At 45.6% G+C, this 12444-nt stretch overlaps 1 protein-coding gene across 9 annotated transcripts in view; it reads left to right on the top strand.

Moving 5' to 3' along the window:
- syne1b (spectrin repeat containing, nuclear envelope 1b) overlaps window positions 1-12444 on the top strand; it is a 150420-nt gene that overhangs the window by 58631 nt on the left and 79345 nt on the right. For all 9 annotated transcript variants that reach the window (XM_031828581.1, XM_031828591.1, XM_031828582.1 and 6 more), the window contains 19 exons: window positions 253-458; window positions 719-1160; window positions 1497-1669; window positions 1865-1952; window positions 2368-2589; window positions 2859-3023; window positions 3240-3596; window positions 3830-3966; window positions 4165-4342; window positions 4861-5043; window positions 5244-5387; window positions 5932-6087; window positions 6503-6667; window positions 6962-7134; window positions 7306-7459; window positions 8276-8419; window positions 8544-8708; window positions 11562-11879; window positions 12115-12270. In XM_031828581.1, the coding sequence (XP_031684441.1) occupies window positions 253-458; window positions 719-1160; window positions 1497-1669; window positions 1865-1952; window positions 2368-2589; window positions 2859-3023; window positions 3240-3596; window positions 3830-3966; window positions 4165-4342; window positions 4861-5043; window positions 5244-5387; window positions 5932-6087; window positions 6503-6667; window positions 6962-7134; window positions 7306-7459; window positions 8276-8419; window positions 8544-8708; window positions 11562-11879; window positions 12115-12270 (3726 nt within the window). The remainder of the gene's footprint in view (window positions 1-252; window positions 459-718; window positions 1161-1496; window positions 1670-1864; window positions 1953-2367; window positions 2590-2858; window positions 3024-3239; window positions 3597-3829; window positions 3967-4164; window positions 4343-4860; window positions 5044-5243; window positions 5388-5931; window positions 6088-6502; window positions 6668-6961; window positions 7135-7305; window positions 7460-8275; window positions 8420-8543; window positions 8709-11561; window positions 11880-12114; window positions 12271-12444) is intronic.

Raw genomic sequence — 12444 nt, 5'->3', positions numbered from 1 at the left:
CCGAACACAACATATAAACCATACAACCCTTAACTATACCATTAATCCTCAGTCTCTTAAAGTAGGTTTCCCCGGACGCAGAATAAGACTAGTCCTGGAGTAAAAATGAACATTTTTCCATTGAGTCTGTTTTTTTTAATTCTAGGTCTAGACTAAATCTGTGCCCTGGAAACTGGCAGTTAAACAGTTAATTACTTGTGCAAGTGTTGCCCTGTCACATACAGTATAAAGATGAGTCCTCCTATCGTTTAGGGGGCTCTGGAGCGTGTGGAGGAAGGGGAGGTGCGTCTGACTCAGGTGTGTGAGGAAGGGGAGAAGCTCCTTCTCCATCTCCCTAAGGCCAGCGCTGGCCAGGTGCAGCAGCACCTCTCCTCCATCCAGCAGGACTGGGACCGCTTCGTAGAGCAGTGTAGACTCCAACAACAGGCCCTCGAGGACAGCACTGCACAACTAAATGGGTAAGAGATACTTGGGATGGATCTCAATAATATAAAGAGACTTCCTCTCCTTTCCCTCATCTTCACTTATCCAGGCCTATCCAGGTGTTGCTCTGTCCTATATTGTTCTTTCAGTACAGATGGGGCAAAATCAACTTCTAGAGGTAGAACTATAGAATATTGAGATGCAGCCTTGGAGCCCAGGAGTAGACCTGAGGGATACAGTCATAGATGTCTATGAGTCTGTGACTGTTAAATGGTGATATATCTCTGTCTGTCAGGTTTGAGGGGCGTCTGAAGAGGCTGAAGCGTTGGCTGGAGCACATGGAGCAGAGGCTGAACACAGAGCTGCCTGAGGAGAAACACAGGGATCCTGAGAAGGCAACACTGGAGAGGGTGGAGGGATACCACCAGGACGTGCTCAAAGAAAGGGACTCGTTCGAGCGACTGTGTCAGGAGTCGCAGGCCCTGAACGAAGGTGGACGGGGCGACGGTGGCGAGACGCGGGCGGCTGCGGGGCTGCAGTCTCAGCACCAAGGTCTGCTGCGGAAGGTGAGGGAGAGGCTGCGGAGCTGCCAGATGACCCTACAGGAACAGCAGGCATTTGAGGAGACCCTGCAGAGCACCTGGTCCTGGCTGAACAGTGTACAGGAACGACTGGGGAGCCTCAACAGTACACTGGGGAACAAGGAGAAGCTGGAGAAGAGGCTGGGACTTGTACAGGTCAGACAACATGACAAACTGAAGCTGATGTAGCCATGATAGAGACCTTAATTCAGGGGTTATCATTGTATATTTGTTGGTTACTTTACATTTACCTCAAGTACCTCATGTGCAACTAATCATTAGCCTATGTTCTTATGAGTCCTCCCAAGTACCCCCTTGTGGACAGGCCAGGTACCACCAGGGGTGCTAGTACCCCAGGTTGAGAACCACTACTTTGGGATAACATGAGCCATGGAAGGTCAATGTTTCAATGAGGAAATGGTCGACATGGATGTTGAACAAGTCTTCAACCAGTCTAAATAAAGTTTGCTTTGCTCTTCCTCCATGTTCCAGGACATCCTGCTGATGAAGGGAGAAGGCGAGGTGAAGCTGAACATGGCGGTAGGGAAGGGCGAGCAGGTCCTGAAGCACAACAGTGTGGAGGGACAGGAGGCCATCCGCTCCCAGTTACAGAACCTAAAGGATGCCTGGGCCAACATGCTCATGACCGCCATGAGTTGTCACAGGTACAGTACGCTGCCCGTTTACCCCGATACAACTACAGTGAATCTCTTGCTGCAGTTTGGAGTAGGACAATACATGATGTTATGTGCATAACAAGCTGCTCACTACCCGTAAGTATGCTCCAATCTTCCACGTCTCTGTGTGTGTTCATCTGTGTGTGTGTGCTTGTGTTTGTTTTCTTGTGCTGACCAACCCAGTCGTCTAGAGTGGACGGTGGCCCTGTGGAGTAGCTACCAGGAGAGTAAGGGTCAGCTGCAGCAGTGGATGGAGTCTGTAGAGCAGGAGGTGAGATTTCGCTGTGCACACTTTTAGAGATTGGGACTATAAGGTTCTATCACCATTTTTGTCAAAATTGAGTTATTGACATTGCCTTGTTCTCTTCAATGTTGTATACCATATAATACTAAAAATACCCCAGTTCATGTTCTGTTCAAAAGAAAACAAGATACAAATTGCTGACACTATTCAAACCAATGCGGGTTCGGAACATTAAAACCAATTATCTCAGAATCCTCTTTTAGCAGGTAGAACCTCTCGACGTATATTTTCTTACTTCCACTGATTTAGCATATATTGGCTATTTAAAATACTTTATTGATTGAGATGTGGTTGTTTTACCTTCCTTACTTGAATGCGCTGCATGTAAGTTTCTCAAGATAAGAGCGTCTATTAGGTGACTCAAATGTCAATGTAAATGTAGGTGGTTCTGGCGCTCGCCCAGCAGCCAGGCCTGAAGGAAAAGGCTTCTCTCCTGGAGCGTCTCAGAGCCCTGCAGGCTGACGTGGAGGCTCATACAGCACCACTAGCCAGGCTGACAGAGAAGGCTGCAGAGCTGCATGAGAAGACAGGCGACCAGGCCTTCGGACCAGAGCAGAGAATGGAGCTCAATGCGCACTTTGCTGATATCACCGCTGTCGTCAAGGTAATCAAGCCTTGCTCCTAAAGGATGGCAGTTAGATACATGCTTTTCTCCTTTGTGTAATAACTACATCTAATAACTACATAAGTACATTCAGTTCAAGTTGGACGATCTGTTTGGGTTATTAGCCTCAATTCATCTAGTTTGGTTGTTGTAATCGACTTGCATTGATGTTAATGCATCAAGGCAATATCCAGTCTTTGTTCACAGTGCACTCGATGTGTAAATCTGACACAGCCTAACTCAGTCTCTGTCTGCCGTCCACCCCTCAGAGTAAGGTTCACGCCATGGAGAACATAGTGACAGAGCATGAGCACTACCTGGAAGCTGTGAGGGACTTCAATGATTGGCTGACCTCTGCCAGGGAGGAGCTCCAGCGCTGGTCGGATCTGTCAGGAGACTCCACCTCTGTAAAGAGGAAGCTCGCCAAAGTTCGGGTAAGGATGTTCAATCATCACATACAATATAAACACCTTGTTGACACATCATTGACACATCAAAGTAATCATTAGAGATTAGGCACATGCAGAAAACTTAAATAAATGTTACCCTCCCGTAAGGAAAAGTATGTCTCTCTGTCTGGATGGAGAGTCGTTGGCAGGAACAGTAACAGTTGAATGTTTCCTGTTCAAATGTTCCATGTTCCAATCCAGGAGCTGATAGACTCCAGGCAGTGTGGCCGAGAGCGTCTCAGCCGGGTGCAGCGTTGTGGGGCTGCAGCGAGGGACCACACGGGCTCCGGGGGCTTCGAGGCAGTGGAGAGGGAGGAGGCAGCCCTGCTGTCTGCCTGGGAGCACTGGGAGCGTGGGGCACTGCAGACCAGGGCAGGCCTGGAGACTGCGCTCTCTCAGATCGCCAGCTCAGAACAGGAGTTTAACTGCTTGGCTGCTCAGCTGGAGCAGAACCTGCAGGAGTTTAGCAGTCAGCTGCAGGAGTGGAGAGACAGACTCTCTCAGACCGAGGGGAAAAACTGTGGGGAGGAGGCTGTGCAGGGCTGGCAGATTGCAAAAGTAAGGCTCCTTTGCAGGTATTCTTATATATATATATATATATATATATTGTATATTGTTCAAGTATTAATGCAATGCCAAAGTGGAATGCAACAATAAAGGAAGGATCCGTTATAGTTATGACTTTTCAAAGTGAAAATGAAATGCCCAAAATCGCCATATACTCAGGCATCCACAATCCTCCGTTCCCTCTCCTCTAAAACATCTTCTCATTGCGTGTGTGTGCCACCCAGGACACTCTGGATGGCCTGGTTAAAGTGGAGCCCATGTCAGACAGTCTGAAGTCCCAGCTCAACGACCTATGGCGGTTCTCCAGGGACCTGGGCACTCAGTCAGAGAGAGTGTCCTCCCTCATCAAGGAGTACAACAGGTGAGTCAGTCAGCAGCAGGATGGAGGATTCCTACTATACTCAAACTTTCACGCAAACCGTTCACTGATGTCAATGGGAGACTTGCACAGAAAGTTACGCGTGCAGAATCAGATCTCAAGTCAGAATACCGCCCTGTAGGTGCTGTGTAAAAGTAATTGGTCCTGGTCTGGTATCTGGTCCTCTCTTCTCCCTCCTAGTCTGAGCCTGCAGGCCTCCAGAGAATGCCAGAGCAAAGAGAAGCTTCTGGAGCAGCGGTTCCGTGCCACTTTCCGAGAGTTCCAGCAGTGGCTGGTTAACGCCAAGATCATCACAGCCAAGTGCTTTGACGTGCCTCAGAACCTCAGCGAGGCCTCCTCCAGCCTGCAGAAGATACAGGTACACTAAGGGCCAGTTTCCCTGGACTCAAAATCAATCCTAGTCCATCAGTTTTAGGCTGGGTTTCTGTACAGCACTTTGAGATATCAGCTGATGTACGAAGGGCTATATAAATACATTTGATTTGATTTAATTGCCATGAACTCTTATAATCTCCACCGGGCACAGCCAGAAAGAGGACTGGCCACCCTTCAGGGCCTGGTTCCTCTCTAGGTTCCTTCCTAGGTTCCTGCCTTTCTAGGGAGTTTTTCCTAGCCACCATACTTCTACATCTGCATTGCTTGCTCTTTGGGGTTTTAGGCTGGGTTTCTGTATAAGCACTTTGTGACTTCTGCTGATGTAAAAAGGGCTTTATAAATACATTTTACATTTGATTGATGAGTTCTTCAATGGATATTCTCCAATAAAAGCACTTCTTATCTTTGTTCAGGAAACCTTTTGTCCTTGAACATATTTGTTCAAGGACAAAAGTTTTAAAGTATGTGTCTCATCTCTTGACTTCTGTCTCCACCCCAAAGGAGTTCCTGAGTGACAGGGAACAGGGCCACTCCAAGCTGAATGCTGTGGTGCTAAGTGGTGAGCTGGTGGTCAGTATTGCTGCCAAAGACCGAGTGGACGCTGTCCGGGCCAAGATTTGCAGTGCCAGAGAGGACTGGAAGACTCTGATGTCCAACCTGCACCAGAGGGAGACTGCATTACAGGTAATCAATCTATGTACAGTACAGCGTGTGAATCCTTTCTGGTAATGTGTCATCTATTCACTTTGTTTAAAAAAAATATCTCACACTCAGTGTACTTTATTGTATCTTGAGAGGAAGCATTGTATCAATTTGTGTGGTGCTGAAAACTCTGGTTTGAATTGTGCATCAGAAGGTGTGTTTGTTTCACTTCTATGCTTCAGAACCTCCAGTCTCAGATGAAGGACTTTGAGGCGAGTGCGGAGCCCCTTCAGGAGTGGCTGCACGGGACAGAGGTTGCTGTACAGGAGAGCAGCACACGACTCCACGACCTCACAGCTAAAAAGCAGGAGTTGCACAAGCTGCAGGTATACGTGGCTCTCAGCCTGTGTCATTATGTCACTTCGTATCACCATAACTGTTCCCATCATCCCACCATCCACCCGGCCTTCCCAGGCACCAGCCTTGCCAGGCACCAGCCTTGCCAGGCACCAGCCTTCCCAGGCAACAGCGCGGCCTTTTCAGCTCTGTCAATCATAGTCACTGATGGAGTTCCGCATTGCATTGTCAAAGCTTATCATAACTGCTAACTGCTCATCTCTGCCCTGCCAACTACTCAATCTATTTTCAAATGCTTCTGCTGTATGTGTGTTCAATGCAGAGTAAAGAATAACTGTTTACAGAGTTGACACTTGACATCCCTGTTCAAATGCTTGCATCAAACATCTTTGTCTGCTGTGTTTTCTAGCCTTCTTTGGATTTCCATTTCATGACAGTATTTCATGGTCATAACATTGACCAAGTCTTCTTCTTCCATGTCTGGTCTCTAAGTGTCTATGTTAACTTAGCTAACTGTCTGTGTGTTGGCTTGCATGCCTCTGTCTCGGTGATGACCTGCTTGTGCCCTTGCAGTCTGTGCTCGAGGAGTTAGCCTCTCAAGAGGTTCAGCTGATCAGGCTCAAAGAGAAGGCCCAGCTGCTGTGGGACGGACACGCGGCCGGAAAGGGCTTTGTCCACCGTGTCTCACAACTCTCTGCACAGTACCTAGCTCTAACCAACATGACCAAGGTAACTAATGTCTGCCTGCCTGCCAGCCTGTCCACCTGCAAGAGGGCAGGGAGGAGGCACTAGGCTGTGTTTGTCTGGAGTTTACCACTCCGGTTCAAATTGCATAGATAATCAATGAATTTACAGTCTTATAGCTGTAGAATGAAACATTGTATCATTGTAAACGTAATTATGCTTGATGCTATTTGGTTTTGAGGTAATGCTGAATTGCTAACACTTTAATACTGCAAATACTGAGTTAAAAAATGTTGCTGGCAAAATTACTACTGCTGTTCTTTTCTTCCATACTGGATTGTAGCCCGTTGTCATTTGCATACACAAACCCCAGGTTCGCTTTACATTGAATTTGTCATGGGTGTGCACATGAATGAACACACAGAGGCTGACCTGTGTGCTGTGCTGTGTGATCCCACAGGAGAAGGCTTCCCGTATCGACCGGATCGTCACCGAGCACCAGCTGTTCTCCCAGGGGCTGAAGGAGCTGCAGAACTGGGTGGCCGACACCAGCCACATGCTGCAGACCTACTGCACCCCCACAGCAGACAAGAACGTCCTGGACAGCAGGGTGATCAAGCTGGAGGTACAGTGCGACCACCTCTGACCTACACCAAGCTACACTAAGATAAACTAAGCTAAACTAAACTAAGTAAACTATACTATGCTAAGATAAACTGAATTAAACAAAGCTAAGATAAGCTAAGCTAGATCAAATAAATTAAACAAAGCTAAACTAAAATAGAATCAGACTTGGATTACAGAGTAGAAGCTGTTGTAAATCTCCAGTATGTAACAGGTAGCTAAGTTAGCATTGCTCCTGCCTTCGTGAGACCTTACTATGTTATACATGGACTGACCCTTAATGTCATTCTCCCAGGCTTTGCTGACAGCACGCCAGGAGAAGGAGATCCAGCTGAAGATGCTGGTCACCAGGGGAGAGTCTGTCCAGAGGAACACCTCAGTAGAGGGAGTACCAGTAGTCTGCAAGCACATCCAGGAACTCAAAGACTCCTGGGATGCCCTGCTTTCCACCTCCATCCATTGCAAAAGGTATAGCTTTTCTTTCTTGTGTACTGCCTTAGTAGAATACTTACTGGGTTATGATAACATCTGACTAAATGTAATGTTTTGTTTTATTTTTAACATTTGGGTAGTGTACAAGTAACTTTAGTGACGATTAGCTGATATATTTATGTTTACTACACTCTATTCCCCTCACAGTCAGTTGGAGGGAGCCCTTTCCCAGTGGACCAGCTACCAGGAGGATGTGCTTCAGTTTGTGGGCTGGGTGGAGCATGTTGAGGAGAGCCTGGACGCAACAGACAAACAGTTCTCCGAGATGAGAGACAAAACTGCCAACCTGGGTAAAGCCAAGGTACCCACCGTCGTCTATAGTACTCATTATTATTGACAGTTGATGGAAAATGGGATTTTAAATAATAACAGTAAAAGAGGGACTCATGTCTGGTGCCAGTGAAAATAATAATGGTAAAAAAGACATGTCATGTGCCTCTGTCTTATAAAAACATTTGGGTAATGTGACCTTGGTAATGATTGGTCACAAAGTGCTTCTCAAACATCTTTAGTTTTATCAAGAGGTAGGACCTGTCACGTTCTGACCTTAGTTCCTTTGTTTTTGTCTTTGTTTTAGTATGGTCAGGGCGTGAGTTGAGGTGGGCAGTCTGTTTGTTTTTCTATGTTGGTTTTTGAGTTCGGCCTAGTATGGTTCTCAATCAGAGGCGGCTGTCAATTGTTGTCCCTGATTGAGAATCATACTTAGGTAGCCTGGGTTTCACTTTTGGTTTGTGGGTGTTTGTTTCCGTGTGAGTGTTTGGGCCACACAGTACTGTTTTATTTAGTTTTGTTTTGTTCCAGTGTTCAGTTTGTTCATTAAAAAAAGACATGAACACTTACCACGCTGCACCTCGGTCCTCCTCACTTTCTCCTGAAGACGATCGTTACAGAACCTTAACCCTGTGAAATGCCATTGTTTGTTTCAGCTTCAGACAGTGCAAATTATAACGGTGAAAGAAGACATCCTTGTCGGGTGCCTCTGCCTTAAAAAGTTTCAAAATGCCAGTCTCCTATATGTTTGGTTTTAACAAGAAGTAACCTAACCCTGTATCATGCTGTGGTTTAATTACAGTAGAAACATACACATTAACCCTGAGCTATGTTGTGTTTGTTTTAGCTTCTCTATGAGGAGGTGCTGAGCCACAGCAGTCTGCTGGACACCATCACTATGAAGGGAGCCAACATGGCCGAACATTACGTCACACAGCTAGAGCTCCAGGACCTGCAGGAACGATACAACACCGTCAAGGACAGCGCCAAGGTATATAGAGTACCTTGGCGTATATAGAGTGCCAGACTTATGTTGTTCCTACTATGCATTAGCATGAACAAAAATAGTAGTAGTTGCATGTCTGTAATGCACGTCATTGTTATTGTGTTGTCAGAGTACGATGGGGAAAGCAGAGGAGCTTGTGCAGGCCCACCAGGAGTACCAGAGAGGCCTGCATGTGTTTGAGGCGTGGCTGGAGCAGGAGCAGGAGAAGCTGGGCTGCTACACACAGCTAGAGGGGGATGTGGAAACCCTGGAGGAGACGCTTCAGAAACTACAGGTCAGAACAAGAACATACTGCTACCTCCAGATACATAGCCAAAGAAAAGTGGCTTTTCCCATTTCTCTCACTCTCCGAGATGAGAGACAAAACTACCAACCTGGGTAAAGCCAAGGGACCCATGTTCAGCTATACTCCTCATTATTATTGACAGTTGATGGGAAATTAGATTTTTTAAATTGAACCTTTATTTTATCAGGGAGTCATACTGAGACCTGAATACATGAATTACAGAAAATACACACATCAATATAAATACAAAATGCTAGCAGAAAGCAAAGTACGGTCAAAAAACACATTCATCAGGAAAAGGTCCTCAATCAGCTTTATGAATTGCCCTAAAGGCACCAAAACATCACCTTTAAGAACTTTTTGAAGATTTATTTAGGGACATTATGAAGGAAAATAAGGAATCATGTCCGGTGCCAGTGCAAATAATAATGGTGATAAAAGACATGTCATGTGCACGTATTATTGATAATTGTATAATTATTATCATCTATATTACACGTATCATGTAGTAACCAAAAAAGTGTTAAACAAATCCATGTTTCTTTTTTTGATTCTTCAAAGTTGCCACCCTTTTCCCTGCAGCTCTGCACACTTTTGGGATTCTCTCAACCAGATTAATGAGGAATGTTTTTCCAACAGTCTTGAAGGAGTTCCCACATATGCTGAGCACTTGTTAGTTGCTTTTCCTTCGCTCTGTGGTCCAACTCATCCCAAACCATCTCAATTGGGTTGAGGTCGGGTGATTGTGGAGGCCAGGTCATCTGATGCAGCAGTCCATCACTTTCCTTCTTGGTCAAATAGCCTTTTCACAGCCTGGGGGTGTGTTTTGGGTCATTGTCCTGTTCGAAAACAAATGATATTTCCACTAAGCGCAAACCAAATGGGATGGGTTGGTAGCCATGCTGGTTAAGTGTGCCTTGAATTCTAAATAAATCACAAACAGTGTCACCAGCAAAGCACCATCACACCTCCTCCTCCATGCTTCACGGTAGGAACCACACATGCGGAGATCATCCGTTCACCTACTCTGCGTCTCACAAAGACCCGGCAGCTGGAACCAAAAATCGCACATTTGGATTTCCACCGGTCTAATGTCCATTGCTCGTGTTTCTTGGCCCAAGCAAGTCTCTTCTTCTTATTGGTGTCCTTTAGTCTTGGTTTCTTTGCAGCAATTCGACCATGAAGGCCTGAATCACCTCTGAACAACTCTGAACAACTCCTCTGAACAGTTGATGTTGACTTGAACTCTGTGAAGCATTTATTTGGCCTCAATCTGAGGTGCAGTTAACTCTAATAAACGTATCCTCTGCAGAAGTGGTAACTCTGGGTCTTCTTTTCCTGTGGCAATCTTCACGAGAGCCAGTTTCATCACAGCGCTTGATGGTTTTTGCGACTGCACTTGAAGAAACGTTCAAAGTTCTTGAAATTTTCCGCATTGACTGACCTTCATGTCTTCAAGTAATGATGTAATTTCTCTTTGCTTATTTGAGCTGTTTGTGCCATAACATGGACTTGGTCTTTTACCAAATAGGGCTATCTTCTGTATACCACCCCTACCTTGTCACAACATAACTAATTGGCTCAAACACATTAACCTTTTGACGTGTAGATTCTAAATATTAACAACAGCCCTTACAGTAAGAGTAATTTTTGCACACTGTGCAGGAATTCTATGCTGCTGTTCTAGAATTTGACTGTTGTATTTTGCCACTATTCTCTACACCCCTCATTGTATCAATACTGCAATTTCTGCTTCATTTGAGGCTTTATACATTTTTCTTCCTATAGTAGTAGCAGTGAGTATGTATAGTATTAGTGATAATTGTATAATTATTATTATCATCTATATTACACTTATTATTTTCTGGCTATGGTATTAGCCTGTCTGAGGGGCTACATGTGTGAGATAGGGCGGGAAAACTGAGGCTCTAAATCCAGTGTATTTGATACAATAGTGGCATACAAAAAGTGAGAGCGGGGTATGAGCATATATTAGATATGCCGACCACGGCTAAGGCCGGGAAAGGCTGACATCCTTTTTCTTCATTTAAAAAAAAATATTTAATTGATCACCAATTGACATGTAGCCTACAGATGCCTGCCTCGTCACCAAGCGAGGAAGATTTCTCATCAAATGCGGTGATTATTATGGCTTGGCTAGGATTTAGGCTGGTGGAGGATTATGAGAACAGGGTGGTGGACAAGGGCATGTGAGCAACAAAGTGAGGTAGTTTGTGCGTGCGATCAGATTGAGTGGTGCATGCGTGTAATCAGCTATATTGTATGCAGAGACCGTGGCATGTGTGAAGTAAGGCTATAGGTATAATGAAATGCATTCCAGGTGACTATCTCATGAAGCTGGTTGAGAGAATGCCAAGAGTGTGCAAAGCTGTCATCAAGGCAAAGGGTGGCTACTTTGAAGAATCTCAAATATAAAATATACTTTTATTTGTTTAACATGTTTTTAGTTACTACATGATTCTGTATGTGTTATTTCATAGTTTTGATGTCTTCACTATTGTTCTACAATCTAGAAAATAGTTTAAAAAAAGAAAAACCCTTTAATGAGTAGGTGTGTCCAAACTTATACATTATGCTCTTTACTTGCCAGTGTTCCAAACGGGACATTATTTGTCTTTTTACCTGAACATGGAAACAACATCAGATAGTATTGATAGCAAGCAGTTCAATTGGTTAGTCAGATGTTGTTCAGCATTGGGAAAAATGCCTATCTTTGCCTGTTGGCACAAGATGTACAGTATAATGGCGCTGGAATGTCCAGTAATATTTCGTAATGGCCAGTGTAAATAATGACAGCTGTCTCTCTGCATTCATTCCCAGGAGCTACAACTCCAGTGCACGGAGGGCCAGGCCCTGCTCAACACTCTGCTAGACAGTAGAGACCAGGTTGTGCCATGGGGGGTCCCTCAGATCGAGGACCGGGTCCTGGAGACTGTGCAGCAAGACTGGCGGTTGTACCAGGGGAGGCTGGGAGACACCAGGGGCCAGCTCAACAGTGCCCTGGCCAAGCTCCGCCAGATGGAGCAGAAGTTTCAGCGTCTGGACAGCTGGCTGAAGAGCATGGAGAGCAAAGGTCAACTACGAAGCCATCGGAAGTCAGACCGCGCCACCAAGGATGCTCAGCTGCAACTAATTAAGGTCAGCAGTGGTTCAGAGTAGAGTAGATTGCTGTGAAACACTAAGTGACATCAATGGTGATGTTGATTATTGTTATATTAGTAGTTACACAGTCTTGTCTGTGTGCGTTATGCAGTAAGGGGTAGCATGTAGCCTTCTCATCCTCCTCATCCTCCTCCTCCGCATCTTCCTCCTTCAGTGCCCTTGTGTTTCAATAAATGATATGCCATATTTATATGTGTCTCTCTGTATATAGGGTTGTCAGGAGGAAGTGCTGGTGTACCAGGAGGAGGTGGAGGGTCTGAGTGTTCTAGCCCAGCAAGTGTTGGACGAGACACACATCAGCAGCCGGGTCAGCACCAGAGCTACCCAGCTCACCGCCCGCTACCACGCCCTGCTACTGCACCTACTGGTATGGAACACTTAAAGATGCACACACACACACCTTACGCATACAACCACATGTAACACAGTAGATTTCATCCCTGTCCTGACCTGGGCACGGACCTGGGACCTTCTGCTCAGCAACACTTTGCACTCACAAAGCTCTGAAACTTTTTCCTAAAATGTCCGTGTTGATGACGTA

Source organism: Oncorhynchus kisutch, linkage group LG7 (assembly GCF_002021735.2).
Source record: "Oncorhynchus kisutch isolate 150728-3 linkage group LG7, Okis_V2, whole genome shotgun sequence".
Taxonomy (NCBI): Eukaryota; Metazoa; Chordata; class Actinopteri; order Salmoniformes; family Salmonidae; genus Oncorhynchus; species Oncorhynchus kisutch.
This window is presented reverse-complemented; position numbering and strand designations above follow the sequence as displayed.